Source organism: Psittacula echo, assembly GCF_963264785.1.
Source record: "Psittacula echo genome assembly, chromosome: Z".
Classification (NCBI taxonomy): Eukaryota; Metazoa; Chordata; class Aves; order Psittaciformes; family Psittacidae; genus Psittacula; species Psittacula echo.
Window position 1 is genome coordinate 101,961,690 of NC_137742.1, and position 18,819 is coordinate 101,980,508.

General features: G+C 43.7%; 1 protein-coding gene across 1 annotated transcript; it reads left to right on the forward strand.

Annotated features, from left to right (window-relative positions):
* Nucleotides 1-5,594: 5,594 nt before the first annotated feature.
* Nucleotides 5,595-16,939, forward strand: WFDC1 (WAP four-disulfide core domain 1; the record flags this gene model as incomplete). Its single annotated transcript, XM_080637239.1, has 6 exons — nucleotides 5,595-5,741; nucleotides 12,021-12,216; nucleotides 12,773-12,856; nucleotides 15,075-15,215; nucleotides 16,000-16,041; nucleotides 16,881-16,939. 6 exons carry the CDS (start codon nucleotides 5,595-5,597, stop codon nucleotides 16,937-16,939), a joined length of 669 nt encoding a protein of 222 aa, XP_080493365.1.
* Between the last annotated feature and the right edge of the window lie 1,880 nt (nucleotides 16,940-18,819).

Sequence of the window (18,819 nt, forward strand, 5' to 3'; positions counted from 1 at the left end):
TATGTCCCTCCCATCCAAAACATGCGTCAACCCCCATTGTCATTAGAGGGAAAGAGCTCTTATTTCCCCCCCAGCCCCTCTGACCTCCTCCTCTGCCTCTCGCTGTGGGGACTCTTAACTGCTCACAGAGGCATCTTTTGAAGACAAAAGGCTCTGGGACAACAATGTCCCAGTGGGAACTGGCACAGGGAGCGTGTGGGCAAGAGCCACAGCTCTGGTCCCACCCTGAGGAATGTTTGGGATTCATAGTGGTCTCCCCGGGGCACACAGCATCACAGCAGAGGCACGGCCGCAAGCTGCACCCTGACATGAGCCTCTCCCAGACTAATTACCTTTCTGCCCCATAATTAGTGTGATGTTTTGATCACGTATTTGAAGACTTCCCGCTAATTTTGTTAGTGGGATGCAGCACTCATGAGAGTGCTTCTCTAATAACATTCATCTGCTTAATTTATATCTTATATGCAGTGAAGTTAGTTGCAAGTAAAGACACTTTATGTTCTTGTTTATATGGTTTTCCAAATGGTCAGGGGCCACTTTAACATTGACCTCTGCCAGGCTTTGTGAAAGCTTGAAGCCAGATGCTTAAAGAGAATCACCTGTCTGTGTTTTGAATGGCTTTTGATCTTTTATTTCATCCCATAAGTTCCCAGTGGAGTTCACTGGTAGCAAACATCTGGCACATGCACAATAGCCAGCTTTTCCTGCCCAGAGAAGGAATGAATCCATACTGAAAACCCAGATTTGGTGTCTTCATGTAGAGATGGCCATAAAATAACCCTCTGGGTGAGGAAGTGTATCATCTGCATTCACTGTCACCCCTCAAGAGATGCTGCAGCTTCTTCTATTTATGGATTATGACATTCACCCACCTGGGTGAGCACATGTAAGGGACTCTTTTTCCTGCTAGCCCATGTGGTGAGCAAACTCAGTCACTGGATGGGCTCATAGGCAAGAAAAATAACATGATAATTATAATATCGCTGCTTTAGGATATCTTTCAGAAAGCGCAGGTTGGAGGGGTGACCATACAGATGAAAGTGATGCCATCTATCACTGCTGGGGAGCTCAGCACTTCCTATGGCTTTCCTTGAATTTCACATGTCAGGTTTAGCTGAATCAGGGAAGCTGAATCAGGGCTATAGCTTTTCTGTGCTTATATTCACAACAAAACAGCTCTGGATTTACCTGGTTTTGCTGATTTCCTAAAACTGAGTGAAAGTCTGACTAGCAAACCACGAGCGTGAGCCTCCACAAGGCAGTCGAAATAGCAGGGAGGAGCATTAGCTTGTTTCTTTGTGATCAGTGGAGTTGTTCTCCTGATGTATCTGATCCATAAGAAGCCCAGCAAAGGGCTCTATCAGCCTTTGCTGATCCCAGCACACACCTGCAGGTCTCCCCCAGGCCACATAAACCCTGTTCCAAGTGGTACATCCATCAGGATGAGCACCCAGCTGTGCAGGAGATGGGGAATGCAGAGCAGCTGCAACCCCATCAGATCAGGTTATAACAACAACCTCTAACCTGCCTAACCCCATGAAAATCAGTGTCCTTTGCTCTTGGCAACAGAGCCTATCCAGAGCTGGCAAAGAAACAGCAGGCCTGTAAGTGCCACGGATAAGGAATTGCAGCCACCCCTGGCATGAAGGTACAGTGATTATATCAAGCAAAAATGAGTCACCTCGCGCTGCTGGAGTTGTGTGCTCTTAGGAAACTTTCTCTTTGACATAATCATTCCTTAAAAGTCAGATCTTTCCTCTGGGAAAAGGGAAGTCTTGGCTTAGAGGCTGACCTACCTCACTTGTTTTCTTGGCTGGAGAAAGACATTTTTCCTTGGCTGCACAAACACCCTGTGACTTTCACTCATAACCTGCCTGAGAACGTTTTTACAAACCATTATTTAATTCATTCCAATCAGGCAGCACAAACCCTGGTTCCTGAAGTGATTTTATTCTCCCAGCCTGATAAAATGCCTGTCGTTTCATTCAGATACATCTTCCTCACTGTAACAAATAATGCTGAATGTTTTACAGGTCCTGAGGAGATGCTCAAGTCTTGGCCACATCCTCTCAGCATCTTCTGACAGCAATTTACGTTACTGCAGAATTTGCCTTATTGAAACCATTTGTGGAACGGGAATTCATGCAGATTCGTGCACAGGAGATGGCTCTTTGTTTAGTGATGATGTATGAACAATCTCATTTAACATCCTTGAAGGCAGTGGGAATTTGTTGCGAGGAGCCTCACCACAAATCTTGAAGCAGAGAAATCTTGACTCGGTGATGTTCTGCTATTCCCTGGACAAGCATATAGAAAAAACCCAATTTATTATGAATGACACAACCAAGACCACTGTAAATTTTCAGTAGTAGAAAATCTGCCCACTGGTTCACACACATTTACATGTGGCCAGATGTGCTCTTTTCACCTTAATGCTTTCCCTGAGCTCATTGCTCACATGGGTATAGTTATATACATTACTAATCTTATCTCTTTTCTCCAGCTGTCAGTCTAGCTGCCTGCACGCTGAATGGCCAAGATTTCAGACAGGCAGGAGCCAAATCCAACCAAGACATTTTAATAATACAAGGATGTCTTATGCCAGCATTATTTACTCCATTTTGCATAGCATAGCCATACAGCAACTTTGTATGGATGTAACCATCACCAGAGGGAGTTGCTCCACCAAGAGTAAATGACTGCGGCCCAACTGTTGTGTGTAGATAAGATGGAGTTAAAAAGAATGACAGTTTATTTTCTCTTTTCCTTTTTGTAGTAATAGTTTTAAAAATCATACATTATCAAACACTAGCACTTAAAGTAACACAACTCAGAAATCTGTTTAGCAGTAAACTTTCAATTTCTAATTATTGCCTAATTATTACATTTCTAATTATTGTTTCCTAAGGATTAGTGCCTGATTCCTATAATTACTTCACAAGCTGCTAAGAATGCTTTATACTAATAGCTGCAGCCATTAACCTGCTGAGAAATGCTTTGTTAAACATGGAATTCCTCAGAAAGTCAAAGCTGATTCTCTTTTATTCTCCCCTTTTTTTTCTGAATGGGCCATTCAGAAGTGAACTTGGTAAGACATGAACTGCTCTGTGGCGGGAGCAAAGGAGCCCCTTGTAGCTGAGTGGACTAAAGTCTCCCAGACTAAACCACTGCTGATTTCAGGTGACATTTGGCGGGGATGATGGTGACCTGCAGGTACTGTCTTCGCCTCAAGGTAACACTTGAGTCATTAGAGAGTCACTTTGAGTAGCAGTAGACTGACCTGTGGACAGGAGTTTTTCACAGTTGTCCTTGTTGAATGCAGAAGAGAAGACAGCCAGAGGGAAATGACCTGTTTAAAGGAAAAAGAGGATAAATACTGTTTTAAATGGGTGACTACAGCTCTGGGAGAGAGGAGAACCAGCAGTATGGTACAATGCAAGTGACAGGGACCCGGAGCAGTGCTTTCTGATGAGAGGGCCTTCTCTGAAGGCTGGTGGAGGGTGATGAAACCTCTGTGCCATGAAATGTTCTCCAGCCCCATCCATGCCTGAAACAGCTGTGTCATGGGGCCCCCCCAAATCCTGCCAGCCCCCAAAACACTGCTCATGCCTGTCGTGTTATTGCAGGAGCAACCTATGGGCCAAGCTGTGATGAAGTTTATGCAAACTCAAAGCAACATACAGTCATTGCTTCTCCACAGAGATACCCTCTATGACACTTGCCCTCAGAGCTCCTTTGGGAGACCATGAACTCCATGCAAGCAAGGCAGCTCACTCTGCTGGTCCCAGGAGGACCTCCTATTGCTGCAGCTGTGAGGGAGGCAACCTTCCCCAGTTTAACTCTTCATTCTCTTTCCCCATCCTTCTTTCTCTGCTTTCCTCTCATAACAATAGTCCCTGCTTGGCTTTTCTTACTGGCTAAATTTCCTGGCATGAAATGAACAGGTTTTGTTGCTAGGAAGCTTTCTACAGCAGTAGAGATATGGACAAAACTGTCCCAAAGCAGTTCCTGCTGAAAACACTGTAACTCCCTTATGTCTGAAAACATCAAATATATTCCATTAAATATAGAGCTTTTATAACCCATACCTCACTTTTCTTCAGATTCCCACCACCGTATTCTGGCAAGCGTGGAGATGGAATCCTTTGGCTACCACCTACCTGCAGCTATTGATACTTAGACGTGGGTCCAATTGCCACAGCTTTCAGGTATAAGGAAGAATTGGAAGGTTGTTTTGCATTTACTCACAGGGTTTGTCACTCCTGTGCAGACACATTTTGTAGTAGATATAAAAGAAATTCAGTGCATGCAGCCATCTTTCTGCTCTGTCTAGGCTATGGAGTGGGGCTGAGGTCAGGGTAAACTGAACGCAAGCAGGGCTTAGTGCTCTTATCTCGACTGGCTTTGTGGTTCTGTTTCTTTCTTCATTCCAGGTGGATGCTGGAGCTGCTGGAAGAGAAATTCATGGAGGATTATAAACTAAGTGGCTCCCACATTTGGCTCACCAAGCCCTGAACACTACTGAAGGCTGCGAAAGTGCATGCATACATATATATACATATATACGTATATATACACATGTAGGTGTACATATGTATACATGTATGCACATATATTACAGATATGTGTGTCTGTACTCATGTGTATGCAACAGCTGCCCTATTCTCATACTTTGTCCCCTGCCTCTGCCTCTGTCCCGGGCAGGATGCTGGGATGCTTTCAGCCTGATTTCATAAGTCCATTCTTATCCTTCAGCCACTTGTCTGCCTGAACGTCCATGCAGGTGTCTAATACCTCATATCCAGTCTCTCCGTCTCTCCCATTGTCAGGCACAGCCTGACTCATGTCCCCTTCCTTCCATTTGGTCATGTCATTTCTAAATCGCCTTCCTTCCCTGTTCCCCACCCATGCGTATGGATTTCTTTTCCCCCATGGCCACGTCTTCCCCTTCTTCAAAATCATTTGCAGAAAGCTAACGTCAATTTGGTTTAATTAAAGCCCCTGCACTTTTATCATCTCTTTAAATCACTTCCTTCAAGCAATCTTGGTATGAAATTATCACTTTGTCAAAGCACGATCCCAAAGCACAGCTCGGGGCACAGTGGGAAGCACACAAAGGGCAAGCCAGGAGGCTCGGTAAGTTTGGGTGAGCTGTTTGCTCAAAGCTGCCGAACCCACCCCTCCAAGACCTTTATTTCCCCCTGCGGCAGCTGTCATCTGATCCCACGCCCTGGCTCTGAATGGGGCTCTCTGAGGATGCCAGATGTTGGGAACAAAGGTCTAAAAATAATCGTCACAAATAATCTTCCCATCTATCACTGTAGGAGAGCGCGTGCTTTGTGCGGACATGCGAGCCGAGAACCTGAGCTAACGTGGACTAAAGAAGTTCAACAGCAGCTCCTGGCTTCTGGGCTCGGGTGGTTTTTTTTTTCCCTTCCCCTTTCCCTTCCCAGAAGCTGCGCAGGGAAAAGCGGCTCTCAGCAGCGGTCAGCCCTCAGTCTCCCTCCCTCCCTGTATCCCTCCCTATCCTCACGAAGGCTCTGATCGCCTGGATCCCAAAAGCCAGGCTGCTTACTTGATCTCTCCTTGCGAAAATGGATTCCAGGCTGCTGTCAGAGATGCGTTTCTGTAAAAGGATCCTCACGGCAGCCTTATGTGTCTTAGTTCTGCTGCCAGACTCGGGCTGTGCAAGGAATCTCTGGAAGCGTGCTCTGCATCTGAAAATGACAGAGAAATACGATGTGAGTACACTGTGGTGGGGTGATTTTGGGGGTAGCTGGGTGTGCTCACCATGAAAAGGGAGTTTTCTTTCCATGTTTTATTTTAGAATAAGAAGTATTTGGATCCGCAGGCTGTGTCTTTATAAAAGGATTACAATAAGTTTCCCAGGCTCTGCTAAACTTTTGCCACCTAGCTGCTGCAGTGGGAAATGTGTAAAGCATGCTTGGAACAGCGAGAAGACATTGGTACGGCGGCCGTCACTGCTGTTCCTATGGACATCATGGGACAGCAAGGGTAGTGTGAATGGGGAGAAGGGGAACGAAAAACCTGCATGGCTGGGGATAGGTTTAATGAGAGAAGATACTGTGTTTTATTGCTTAGAGCAGGGAAGAAGGGTCCCTGCCCCATTCCTCCTCTGGATTCTGGGGTAATTTGGGGTAAATGTCACCAACTTCTAGTGTTAATGGGTCCTAAAGGGATGGTGGCGTTGCCTAGGGTTTTGTAAATCACTGCAGCAGAGAGACCTCCAGATGTACAGTGTCACAGTTAATGTGCTGGTCACCTTAATGGGTGTAAGGATTTGACCAGAGAAATCCAGTCTTCTGGAGTGTTCTCTAGGAGGAGAGCTCCCCTCCGCTCCCCACATCCCTGCCAGGTTTTGTTAGACTGGTGGTGCTGAGCACAGCCATTGCTTCCAAACCTGCATTGGTTCTTAGAACAGGAATGAGCTACTGTGAGCAGAGAAAACGACGATGCTGTGTCTTGTTCTGGTGTGTTTGAGCCAAAAGACTTGGAAATGGACATGGAGGAAATTGGGAAACAACAAGAAAGGAAAATAATGTAGTAGCTTGACTTTCACACGTGCTGTTTAGAAAGAAAAATGTTAATTCAAAACTTTTACTTACAACATTAAAGTCCCTTTAGCAGCCAGCTTCTGCCCCTGGAGTCACTTAGGTGGAAAACCCAGCCAGTCTTCTCATGCTCAGGTCTGATATCATCTTCCATCCATTGCATGTGCTGGAAGTCTTTCTCTTATGAATCTCATGGAATTCTTCCACCTGCTTTCTGCAGTCACTTGGAAAAGCTTTAATCCAAAAAGGATGCTTTTTTTGCCCATGCCATCTAGAGTGATGTTTGGGGACAGCTACATTGGGTTGGTGTGATTGCTGACTCAGAAGTGTGACACAGGTCTTTTGTCTGTGCTGAATGAGCTGCTCTGCTCATCTCCTCGAAATTTTGCGGAAGACATTGTGCTAATATTGATAGGCACCCCAATATTTGACAACAAGACATTTTCTTCATTGTTTCTCCCATTAGGACAAAGTATTCTCTGGTTTGCATTTTACCTGGAAAATGGTAACATGAAAAGCTGTGTTTCTCGCAAAATCACTCCCTGGAAAGTGTATTTATTACTATGTTGTTCTGTCACACTTCAATGTGAAGCTCAAATTCAATAGTGGGTATGAAGTAAATGACCCAGAGAGATAGGGCAGGGGCAGAACAGGAATTTACATGTTGATCTTCAGATAATGTCCTCTGCAGAGGCACAGAGCCTGCTTCCCTGAGGATATATCCTCCTCTTTCAATCTGCAGTTCTTCAAAGGCCTGTTTTTTCTGGCAGCCATAAATCCAGGTGCTACTGATATGGCAGGCTCAGCTAGAATTGCTCATATTGATAGAAACATCTTATATTGGGAAAATAGAACATACTTTGCTTATTCCTTCTTCTCAAAGCCTTGAAAGGAGGAAGACGTCTGCACTCCATCCTTTTACCCACCAAAGTCTGTTCTAGCAGCCCCTCCTATTTCTCAGAAAGATGCTTTCTTTTCTACCAAATGCTGTATGTACCCTCCAGTTTGAAAATCAGAGGCTGTGGGTGGAACAGCTGATTTGTGAGTCACTTGGATAGACGGTAACAGATGGAGGTGCTTACGGCAATATGTAGCCATACAGAAGATGGGCCATAGACATCGCTGTGGGATCCCCAGAAGGACATGGGAAAGGTCCATAGAGGAAGTGGTGATGGGTAAGGAGCTGGCTGAGACTTATGTTGTATGAGTTCAAAACATCTGAGTCTATGGCAGGAGCAATGCATCCACCAAACTGCTGGCCACAGAATGATGAGCAAGTGCTGATGAGGAGCTGGCTTGAGGTCTGGCCAGGAGTTGTTCATTCAGGTGTCTGAGAAAGGGTGTTGGTTGGCAAAGAGGGGTCAGGTGGGAACACTGAAGGGAGAAAGAGGAGAGGGAATGCAGTGAGAAGAAAAATCTATCAGTCACAATGGGATGGAGGAGCTGGGCTTCCAGCTATTAGCAAACCCATGTATTTTACAGCCAGAGGGACACTTGTCTAGAGTCGTGATTTGCAGCTGGTGTTCTGCAGCCGCTGCATAGCCTGTGGATGGTTCCCAAAAGGCAGAAGGAGGGAATTACCGGAGCAAGGGCTTCAATTCATTATCAAGACACCTACATATCTGTTGGGAAAACCTGGGGCAGTCTTGATTCTATTTCAGTGTCAGCTGCATCAAGAGTTGGAGAAAAAAAACAACACAGCCTTCTTTTAATGATTTCCAGGAATGAAGAGTTCCTCACATCTGCTGTAATGTTCTTCCAGCAATTTATTTACCCTCCAGCTAGCTGTCATTAACCAACACTGAGATATCCTCTTCAACCACCAGATTTTCACACCTCCCATGAGATTTCTGTCCCGCATATGCCTCAGAGTAACACAGGAGCAGAGCAGCCCTCAGCCTCCCCTTTGAAACCTGCATAAAGTTCTTGCACTGCGTTCCCTGCTTTCCAGCCCTTTAATTGCCATTATGCATCTTCTTTGAGCACACCCTAATTTTGGGACTATCTTCCAGTACTGCCAACACCAGAACCAGAACTACTAATCCAGAGTCAATAGCAGAATGTTATTCCTACTGTTTTGGCCTTGTCCTATTTAACCCTCCATCAGTTTGATATCTGCAACTTTGATCACTTGATGATCTGTGTTTTTCCAGGTCTTTGACAGAAATATTGAGGGCTCTGCATTACTCCTGACTGTGTTTTGTTTCAGAGAAAAGGTGGTTTATGGCCAGTGTTTGGAAATACCTGCTGGGGCAGCACTGGTGACTGGAGGTTGGGAATAAACCTCACATGCGATATTCAGGCAATGCAGAATATGACTTGGCAGAGAACTGTGCTTTGATACAAGCTCAGGGTTCAGTTTCAGGCACAAATAATTGCACAGATTTGGGATTTTTTTGGAGGCAGACTGCAGCCCACAGTTACTATAGAAAATACGGTTTGAGAGTGAGTGACTGCATTCAGGTTTTTCCCTGTATTCTTTCCTGACCTCCAGGGTTCCTGAGCTGAACTCTGAACTTTCTGCCCCACTTTATTTCTGGGTTTCTCTAAGACAGATACAGTCATTAAGATTATTTAATAAGTCTCATTGGCAAACACCAATTTGCCTCCTGTATTGAATTATGTTCTTAAAGGAAGAAATCTGGACTGTTGTCACGACCTATAAAGATTGTAACGATGAGCTATGCTCAAAGCCAAACTATAAATCCTGGGAGAGCTTTTAAAAAGACCTTGTAACCCATACCTGGAGACATCCATACCCAGGTTATTTTGGGAATGAGGGAATTCTGCTTCCCACTGGGACAATTTATGCATCAATAAACCAGTGGTAATGGTTTTATTAGATCAAATGTGCATGGTCATGGGGTTTTTGACCATGAGCTTTTGAAAGAAAGAGGTCCAGAGCAAAAGGTGAACAGAGAAAATGGGCAGGGAAGTCATGATGTACAAAGTTATTTGGCTAAAAATATTAGACTGTTCCCAACTGAAATCTCATTACTGAGCATTGCAGTTTTGGCTTCTTGGCTTCTGAATCATCTGCAAAGCAACTGCAGTAATAGTTTGGGGTTTGGGGTTGTTTTTTTTTTTTCATGTTTCCACTATTTGCCAGTATTATTTTGGACATATTTCAGCCTTCAGCTGACATTTCACATAACAGAAAATAAACTGTGACCTTCCAAGATGAACACTTCCTCCAGCAAGGAGACCTGTTAAATGTTAGAAACTGCTTAGATTTACTTTTAAATACTGTCTTATATTCCCAAATTATACTTGGCCCAAGCATTTTCTTTATCTAAAACCCAACAGCAAAAAAAAAAGTTGAACTTGCAATATCTTCAATTCAAAAGCATGTTATTTTCAAAGCTAGAGTGTTGTCAGCTTTTAAGGAATGGGATGATGTGATCATTTACACCTTGTTTTACACTTCAACATTGAAAATATCATCACAATTGGGAAATTGTTTTCTTTCAAACTTATGGTTCAAAAAGCCCATCAATTCATGGAAAAACAACCTCACAGAAGGGGTTTTGAGCAGGTGTTTTTTTTTTTTGATTAATGGAAACAACTAAGGAAAAAGTGAATAAAATTGTTTATTGATACTGGGAACAGGGCAGACAGCTGTCATTTGTAGAAATATTAGGAATTCTCTGTCTCAGACACAGACACACACACATTCTTTAACCAGTTATAGCTATAATCAGGGTATGGATTTTCATTAACGTACACCTTGTAACAGAAGTTAAAACTTCTAATCGTCCTGACTTTTCTCTATACATCTCCACTGCCTGACACACACTGCGGAGCCAGGCAGTGGACAAACTTTCTGCTTTCCATTTCCCCGTCACTATGGCTTAAAGAACAGAGGTCAACTTTGTGTTAAAACCCACCGCCTTATCAGTACAATTCTATGCTATGTACAATATGGAAGTAAAATGTCTCACATCAGTACCACAACCAATGAGCACCGTTACTTCTTTTGGTGTCCCTTGGGATTGCCTTCATTCTCTACATTACAAATTACCCCAAGGGAGTGAAGATGACGCTGTTTTCCCCATTAAAGGATGATTGATTGCTGGTTGGTCACGTGTAGCAGCAGAGGCCAGCGGTCAGTACCCAGGGCAAAGAACCTCCTGGGGCCTTTCCTAGGACACTTTTCGGGCTGTTCATGTGTGGACACACTGTTTTGCAAAGGCACACATGTTCCACAGAAGCCGCTGTGAGGTTTCAACACCAAGGATGTAGCAGCATGTAAATGAAGAGGGGTATTAATAGCACCTCGAATGTCCCCATAGCCTGATGGTGAAATTTCATAGAGACGCCCTCAGGGACAGTTGCACCATGTAGTTTCTTGGAATAACAGCCGCAGTTGTTTGTCACTGATTTCTCAACACAACAGTGATGGCGTCAAGTATATATAGGACTGTTAAACTCAACAGCCTGCTAGCAAGGGCATGGCAGCACTCACCTCTTGCCTTTGGCTAGACACTGTGTTAGAAGTGCAAATCCAGAATCCATGTTTTTATTTGATTAAAGCTTATTAATGTTTGGTAATAAATCTGCAAACTGATTGCCCTATCTGAGTACTTTATGCTGCTCTGGAGAGCTGAGCCCGAGGCCAGAGATGAGTAGTTAGCCATAGGTGAGAAAGGAGTGGGCTTGGGTGTTTCACCTCTCTCTTGGAGGGAGTTGGCTTCTTGCTAAATGTGTGAATAATATCTGAATGCTGCATCTTATAAACATTTCTGGTAAAATCCTCTGCCTGTTAATCCACTTTAAATCTCCCTTGTCCTTTTGGTGCGCATTGAGCAGCTGGTCTCCTTTCTGCTGTAGTCAAACACAGCCTCATTTTCTTGAGGATTAAACTGACATCACCCACGCATATTTCACCCAGATCATTGCATGTTTTAGCAATGGTCTCTGATTTAAAAACCCAGGACCCTGCACTGGGCAAGCTTGAATAACTCCCCTATAAATTCTGATCCAAAGGAATGTGATAAAGGCAGAAGGAGACTATTGAGGAGACAGGTGTTACCTGGGACATTAGTTCCACATCCCATTTGAGGACATAAAATCAAACCAATACAGTGTCAACATTTCCACCCCGTTACTGTATAAGCATTATGGCATGCTTATCATGAGGATCCAGGGAATATTTCCCTCTGTTTCCCAAGCAAACATAAAAGACTTTAAAGCAATTTTAATTTTACCTCCTTGTTGCCATTACAATAACCTTAATTATAAAATGAGTTCCACACATTAATTTGGTGTCTGGGTTTCCAAAACAGAGTGCTAAGATGATCATACAGCTCTTCAGTGTGCCATATTCAGGGAGCTGAACAGCTCATTCTTCCCCATGAATACTTGAAAATCCTTTCTGTGTTTCAGCTGATGGGATATTTGGTACTCACCTCACGCCAAACCTTTGTCTCCTTTTCTTCTCTTTGCAAGGATTATGAGTACCCTCTTCATTCTCACAGTTCCCACTACCAGAAGAACGACCGGTGCCCACCTCCGCCCCAGACCTTGCCTGAGCGAGCCTGCGAGGTGCCAAGCTGCCGCTCGGACTCCGAGTGTGAGAGGCACAAGCGCTGCTGCTACAACGGGTGCATCTACGCCTGCCTGGAGTCTGTACAGCCACCGCCAGGTAGGGCGGCCCCGGTGACCAGAGATAGAGAGAAGCACGAAGATAGTGGCAGTCATCACCGTGTGCGTTGGGTCTTGGGTGGGAGGCATAGTTTGAGTTGAGGATAAAGCTTTAGTTCCACAATTCTGCTTCCTGGGATGATTGCTCAATCAAAGCAATTACGCAAAAAATTTCCACCAGTGCAAATTGCAGATGACAGTTCTTTTCCTGGGATTATATGTTCAGGAAAAGAAGGAATCCCAATCTGAATTAGAAGCAAAGCAGCCATCTCATGTGATCTGTGCCATGGGAGTGGAGGATGGGAAACAATAGCTGCTGTGGCCTTTATGACACCAGGTTCCTGTGGCCCTGACTACTTCTCCTCTTCCATGGTTCTCTTGCCATTTGGACAACAAGAGAATTAATATAAGTATCTTGCTGAAAACTCAAGTCTATCCTTCAGGAGCCTGTCAACATCATCACTGACTGTTAGAGGAAACCTGTGACTTCTCCATTGCTGTGTGGTTTCTGGCTACTCCACCTCAACTCTGTGGTTTCTTGTTTCTGCCTTTTACAGTTTTAGACTGGTTGGTTCAGCCCAAACCTCGCTGGCTGGGTGGAAACGGGTGGCTTTTGGATGGCCCAGAGGAAGTCTTACAAGGTACAGTATGCTCCACTGTCTTCTCTGACATATTGGTATTTATACAAAGTCACTAAATAATACAGTCATCATACACAAGATTTGCAGGGATGTTGGTCTGCTGGGATTTGTTTGGAGTTTCCATAGGAATATTACTGTGTGGTGCTTGAGGCTGGTTTTTGGTGAAGTAAATCAGCTGTATCCATTCTTGAAATAAGTGGAAATACCTCTTTTTCTAAGAAAAAGCCTTTTTCAGTGTACACCTATTTTCTGCCTGCCCCCTGATAGACTGTGGGTGGACTTGGACTGGGATATCATTTAATCCAGAGTGGTGCCTCACACAGATGCCTTGGGCTAGGGCTTAGGGCTCTTGGGTCTGAAGGCTGCTTTGAACAAGAGCCCTGGCAAACTGCTGCAGAGTTGAGTCAAGATGCCATGTTGCTGGGAGCATCTAAGCTTGAGGACTGATAATGAGATTGGGATAATTCCATTGGGAAAGGCCTTTTAATTCTTTTTTTCCCATACCTCAAATTGAAACAAGGAGGGAATAGAGAGGTGGGAAGAGAAGTTTTCTTCTACAAGACATTGCCAGATGCACGTGTGCATTCCTAAGGCTTTTAATTTCTTCATGGAAAGGCTGTTCCAGCTTTTGATCAGCTTTAATCAGACACAAGTAATGCCAATAAATTACCCTCTTTGGTCTTATACAGATGGTATCAGACTTGCTGAATCTTGACTCTCACCTATTATGGAAACTCCTCGTTCTTCAAGAGAAAATTCTGCCTCCAGCTCACTGGAATTGCACTGCTAGAAATAAGATCAAATAGGTTCTTCCTTATCCATCTTGTCATGCTTATATTATTTGTTCTTATCTTTAACACCTTCATCTCAGCTTGGGAGAGTAATTCTTGCAATAAGAACCATCAGCCATGACATGAGAATTACAGCAGAAGTCCTTGGAATTAAAATCCTGGCAAATGAAAGTGTGCAGTGTCCCTACATAGTCTGTACATTTAATGGACACAAACACTGCCTGTGGGTCCTGCTTTGCTTTCTTATTCTGCTCTGCACTTGCTGGATATCCAGGGTCAAGGTGGTTAAAGCCTCTCTTTGTAACAGGGGGGGTGTCGTGGTTTAATCCCAGCCACAGCTCAGGCCCATAGAGCAGCTTGCTCACTCCCCCCAGTGGGATAGGGGAGAGAATTGGAAGAGTAACAGTGAAATGATATTGGCTGGGTTGAGAGAAAGATAGTTTAATGGGTAAAACAAGAGATGCATACACAGGCAAAGGAAGACAAGGAATTAATTCACTTCTTCCAATCACCAGGCTGGTGTTCAGCAATGGCCAGGAGAGCAGGGCTCCATCACACCTCATGGTGACTTGGGAAGACAAACACCATCACTCTGAACATCCTCACCTTACTTCTTTATCCCCCAGCTTTCTATGCTGAACACGATACCATAGGGCATGGGATATCCCCTGCGTCAGCTGGGGTCAGCTCTCCCAGCTGTGTCCCCTCCAACTCCTTGTGCACCTACAGCCTGCTTGCTGGTAGGGTGAGGAGCAGAAAAGACTCTGTAAGCACTGCTCAGCAGTAACTAGAACATCCCTGTGTTAACAGCACTGTTCCCAGCACAAATCCAAAACACAGCCTCATGCCAGCTACTAGGAAGAAAATTAACTCCATCACAGCCAAAATCAGCACAGGGTGCCCCTGCCTTACTCCATAGTGAGTCACACCTGAGGTTTAAATTCATCAACAAGTTAATGGGTGTGGAGTGAAGAACAAAGCAGCAAACCATCAGCTTCCTGGTCATGTTTCTCTGGTTTCTCACTCAGCCTGAAGTACCGGAGGAACAGACTTATGGCTGTTAGAATGAATAGCATCATGGAGGGACCATTAGTGAGAACACAGTGGGCATGGAGCATCTTCATCACTCTCCAGCACTTGCACACACCATGCACAACAGGCTATGGAGAGGGTGTCCTTGTATGTAATCAGCTTGACCTGCACTCTCCATATCAGTGTAGACACCTCAGGTTTTATGTAAGGTGAGAACTGCATCACCAGCCATGCCAGGCTTCTTTGGAGGTGTTAGCTCCTTGGTGGACTTGCATGGGAAGTAGTCAGAGATCCTGTCTGGAAGGAGATACAGATGAAGGTGGCCATGCTATCAGATTTTGGGTTACCTGTGGGTGTTAAAGATGTGATTTATGAACTGCAGGGTTATTTTGCAGCTGAGGCCTGCAGTACCACTGAGGATGGAGATGAGCCTCTGCATTGCCCCACTGGCTATGAATGCCATATCATCAACCCTGGTAACATGGCTGAAGGAATCCCTAACAGGGGCCAGTGCATCAAGCTCCGAGGAAATCCAGGTCAGTTCTGGAAATGTCCCTTCCTTTCTGTTTCTGTCATGCAAACACCAGCGAGGGACAATGGGCTCTCACTGCCCAGAAAACCCAGGAAGCCCATGAGAGCAGATGTACCACCAGATCTCCTTCAGAGCCAGCGAGTGCATTGCATAGTAAGACATGTATGTCCGTACTGGTCTACAGATGATCTTGGTATAGAAACATCAGTCACTGTAAAAGCCAGGGGAAACACCAAAACAGATCTCTGAACTGCATCCATAAAAGATTAAGATTTTTTGCAGGGCTTTTCAATCATCTCTTTTATTCTTTTATAACTTATTTTTAATAACATCCATATATTAATGTAATGCATAACTATGTGGCTCTTAGACATGAGGTATTTCTAAGAGCTTAAATGATTGTTTAAATGGTAAACAGAAAAACCTAGCTGGGTCTTGAATTATGTAAAACACATATAGATGGTCTGAAATTTTACCTAAATTTGCTTTCATTTGGGAAAATCTATAATTCCTTGATTCATAGCTACTGAAAAGAACATAACATGCTCATGGCCAGCAGTTAACCATTCTCAGGGAATGTGAATTGCATCCACATATTCAATAACCTGTTTTATAAGAGGCTTATAACAGCTTACACCACTTCAGAGACCGAGGTCTTTTATTTTCCTGTTTGTGAGGTTGTTATTTCTATATCTACAATTTCTCTGTGCTGTACACAGAAAGCCGGAGTTTAACACAAGGATTGAAGGCTCACTGTATATGTTCTCATTACATACCTTCTTTTTCAGATGGACGCAACCTGAGGCATAAGTATTACAAAGAATACTTTGGTAAGCTGCTGGCATGAAGTGCTTGCTGTTATTAAGCTTTATAGTTATTGTATTGCTTACAAGTAATCTCCTGCTTATAAAATGAAGGTTTGTACATAGGAAAAAGAGATTCTGTAGCATGAAATCTCTACGCCTTGGTCAAAAGGTCTCATTTTAAGATCTGCAGTGCCCTGCCTGTGGACTCTTGATAATCAATATCTCCATGTGTTAAATGGTGCAGGGTTTTGCCAGGAGTTCCTGCCCAAAGGGTGAGAAACACCCAACCCAATACCCTTTTGTTATTTTTAAGTACATACTTGGAGCTTTGCTCCTGGCCCAGGAGTCCTTGTAGATGAACTCAGAACTCCGTCAAAGCAGGATCTTTTGCCAAGAGCTTGTACTGTGGTATGTGATAAGAGATGACCAGAGGCCAGTGAATCAGTCCCTTCTTGCTATCTATAACCTCAGTGGTATTTGTGCCCTTGCACAAATTGGTCAGTATGTGTCTCAAATAAAGCAGAAGGACCTTCCAGAATATCTCTTTGCTCATGGCTTCAAAGCTCCTGGTTTCTGCTAACTCTTGGATATAGAGGGAGAAAGTTAGATCAGATTGGAAGTACTACTCAGATATGACTAGGCAACATCTTTGATATAATAAGATTTACAAACAGCCAGATTTGTCCAGTTTAGCTGATAAAGCTATGAAAGGATTTCCTTTCCTCTGTCCAGTGGGCTATCACTTCTATCCTAGAGAACTGCTAAATGATGAGAACAGTAAAACTGTACTGCTTAGGTAATCTTGAGAAAACATTTGCCACAGAACAGCATGAAATCTAACCTTGCTGATATTTGGTTTCCAGGGAGCAGTTCCAACAACGTGGTCAGCTATGTGAAAAACCAGCAGAAGCATTTAGGCTAATCAAAGGTGTGCCAGGGTAAGTGTCCTGTGAATAAAGGGAAAGCTGGGTGAAAATAGTTGGTGGTTAGCATACAATTATTTCAAGAAGCAGTTGTTTGAGGGTGAAATTACATCTCCTCAAAATGCCACTGTAAGGACAGCCCCTTAAAACTACATATAGATGCATACCTTGAGCTCCATGAAACACCTATGCTGATAAACAGACCGTGCTGTAGAAGTATCTTGAGAACCTGTAGCATTGCAGATTGAGCTCTCCAAAACATTCCATGGAGAAGCTAATGTCTTTCCCAAATCCTGCTTTCCCTCCTGCTTTTTATTCTAACTTCACAAGATGCACCTGATTCCTTTGAAGAACCTTCAGGGTCTTTAGAGGATGAAGTGATTTTCAGGATGCTGCAAAACTCTGTCTACCTTAAGATTTTAACATTTCTGTTTAGGGGGCTTCTTCTAATGTAGGTCTAACAGCTCCTGCAGGACAAATTAAAAAGCTCTTTATTTTGGACTGATTGCAATAAGGGCCAGTCTTAAAATACTTAGGCAGATGGGTGATTTTGTGGGATAACTTTACGTGTGTGAACAGTTGCTCTGAGCAGTGTGACCCACTCATGTGGGTAAGTGTACATGCATCTGGCCAGAGCGAAGCCAACTGAAAAAGCTCCAGTCATTTTATCAGGCTTTGAATTAGGTAAGAATGAAAATGTTTATTATACCAAAGGTTCTGTCCCACAGTAGTTTTCTCAACACTTTAAAACTAACTTGAGCTTAACTGACAACTATGGAAACAAAGCAGCTCAGTGTGTCTTCTACGTACCTACGTCAGGCTAACTGTTAGGATTGCACAGCTACATAAGGACAAGTTCTGTGCAAACATCTCAGGAAGGATAAATATTTTAATTCCTCTTTTTGTTTTGTTTGATTTTTATCCAGCTGGACCGCTCTGTTAAGCAGCTGTCAAGGAATGCTTTACCCAACAGTTTTCTAGGTTTTGGAAGAACTCTGGTCCCAAATCTCCATGACCGCATCTCCAGCATTACCCTGATCCCTGCTCATCCATGATAAAAAGACTTCACTATCCAAGGAGCACAATGAATCTAGATTTTAAGCCTACCAGAAGGGGGAGAAATGTGATCCTCTGAAAGAAACCACACTGTTTATGAGCTGCCCTTCTACCAATGAAATGCAAATACCTCCAAGTGGATCCCTACAAACCACAGTGCCATTGTCAGGCTGCAGGAACAGAGCCTGCCCTTTATGTACGTGTTATGTGACCGATTCAGATTTCACGACCACAAACATAACTCAGGATTATAAAACAAAGTGACGTCAGAATTGTACCTAAATATCGTATCTCAGTTGCATTATAATAGGCACGAGTGTAAGACTAAAGGGGATCTCTGGATCCAATCCAGTGCATGCCTATCTTGAACAAGTGCTTTACATGAGCCTTTTCGTAAGCTTAAAGTTTGAAGAAACGTGCAGGTTTCTTCTTTTCCACCCAGGGTTCACCAGGTTTGACACCCAATCCACAAGCCTAAACCTGAAGTCTTAAGAATTTGGGGAACTCTGGGTTAGGAGCAAAACCGGTTTTATAAATTTATATTTAGTTACTTTCCTTTAGCTTCTCAGTCTGGTGAGCTGCAGATCGAGAGCTAATGATGCAATAGATTTCTCTCTACAATGTCTAAGCAGACACACATATGTGCCAGTCTTTTTAAGTTTTCAGCCAGCACAGTTAATACTCACAAAGTGCACATCTGCTCTTTTGTACCCACATAACCTCAGCAAAAGGGCAGAAGTCTGGATTATTTGATGCATATATTAAAAAGGCAAATTGAGGATATGTTTGTATAATTAAAAGGATTGTCTGGCAGATGGGCAGC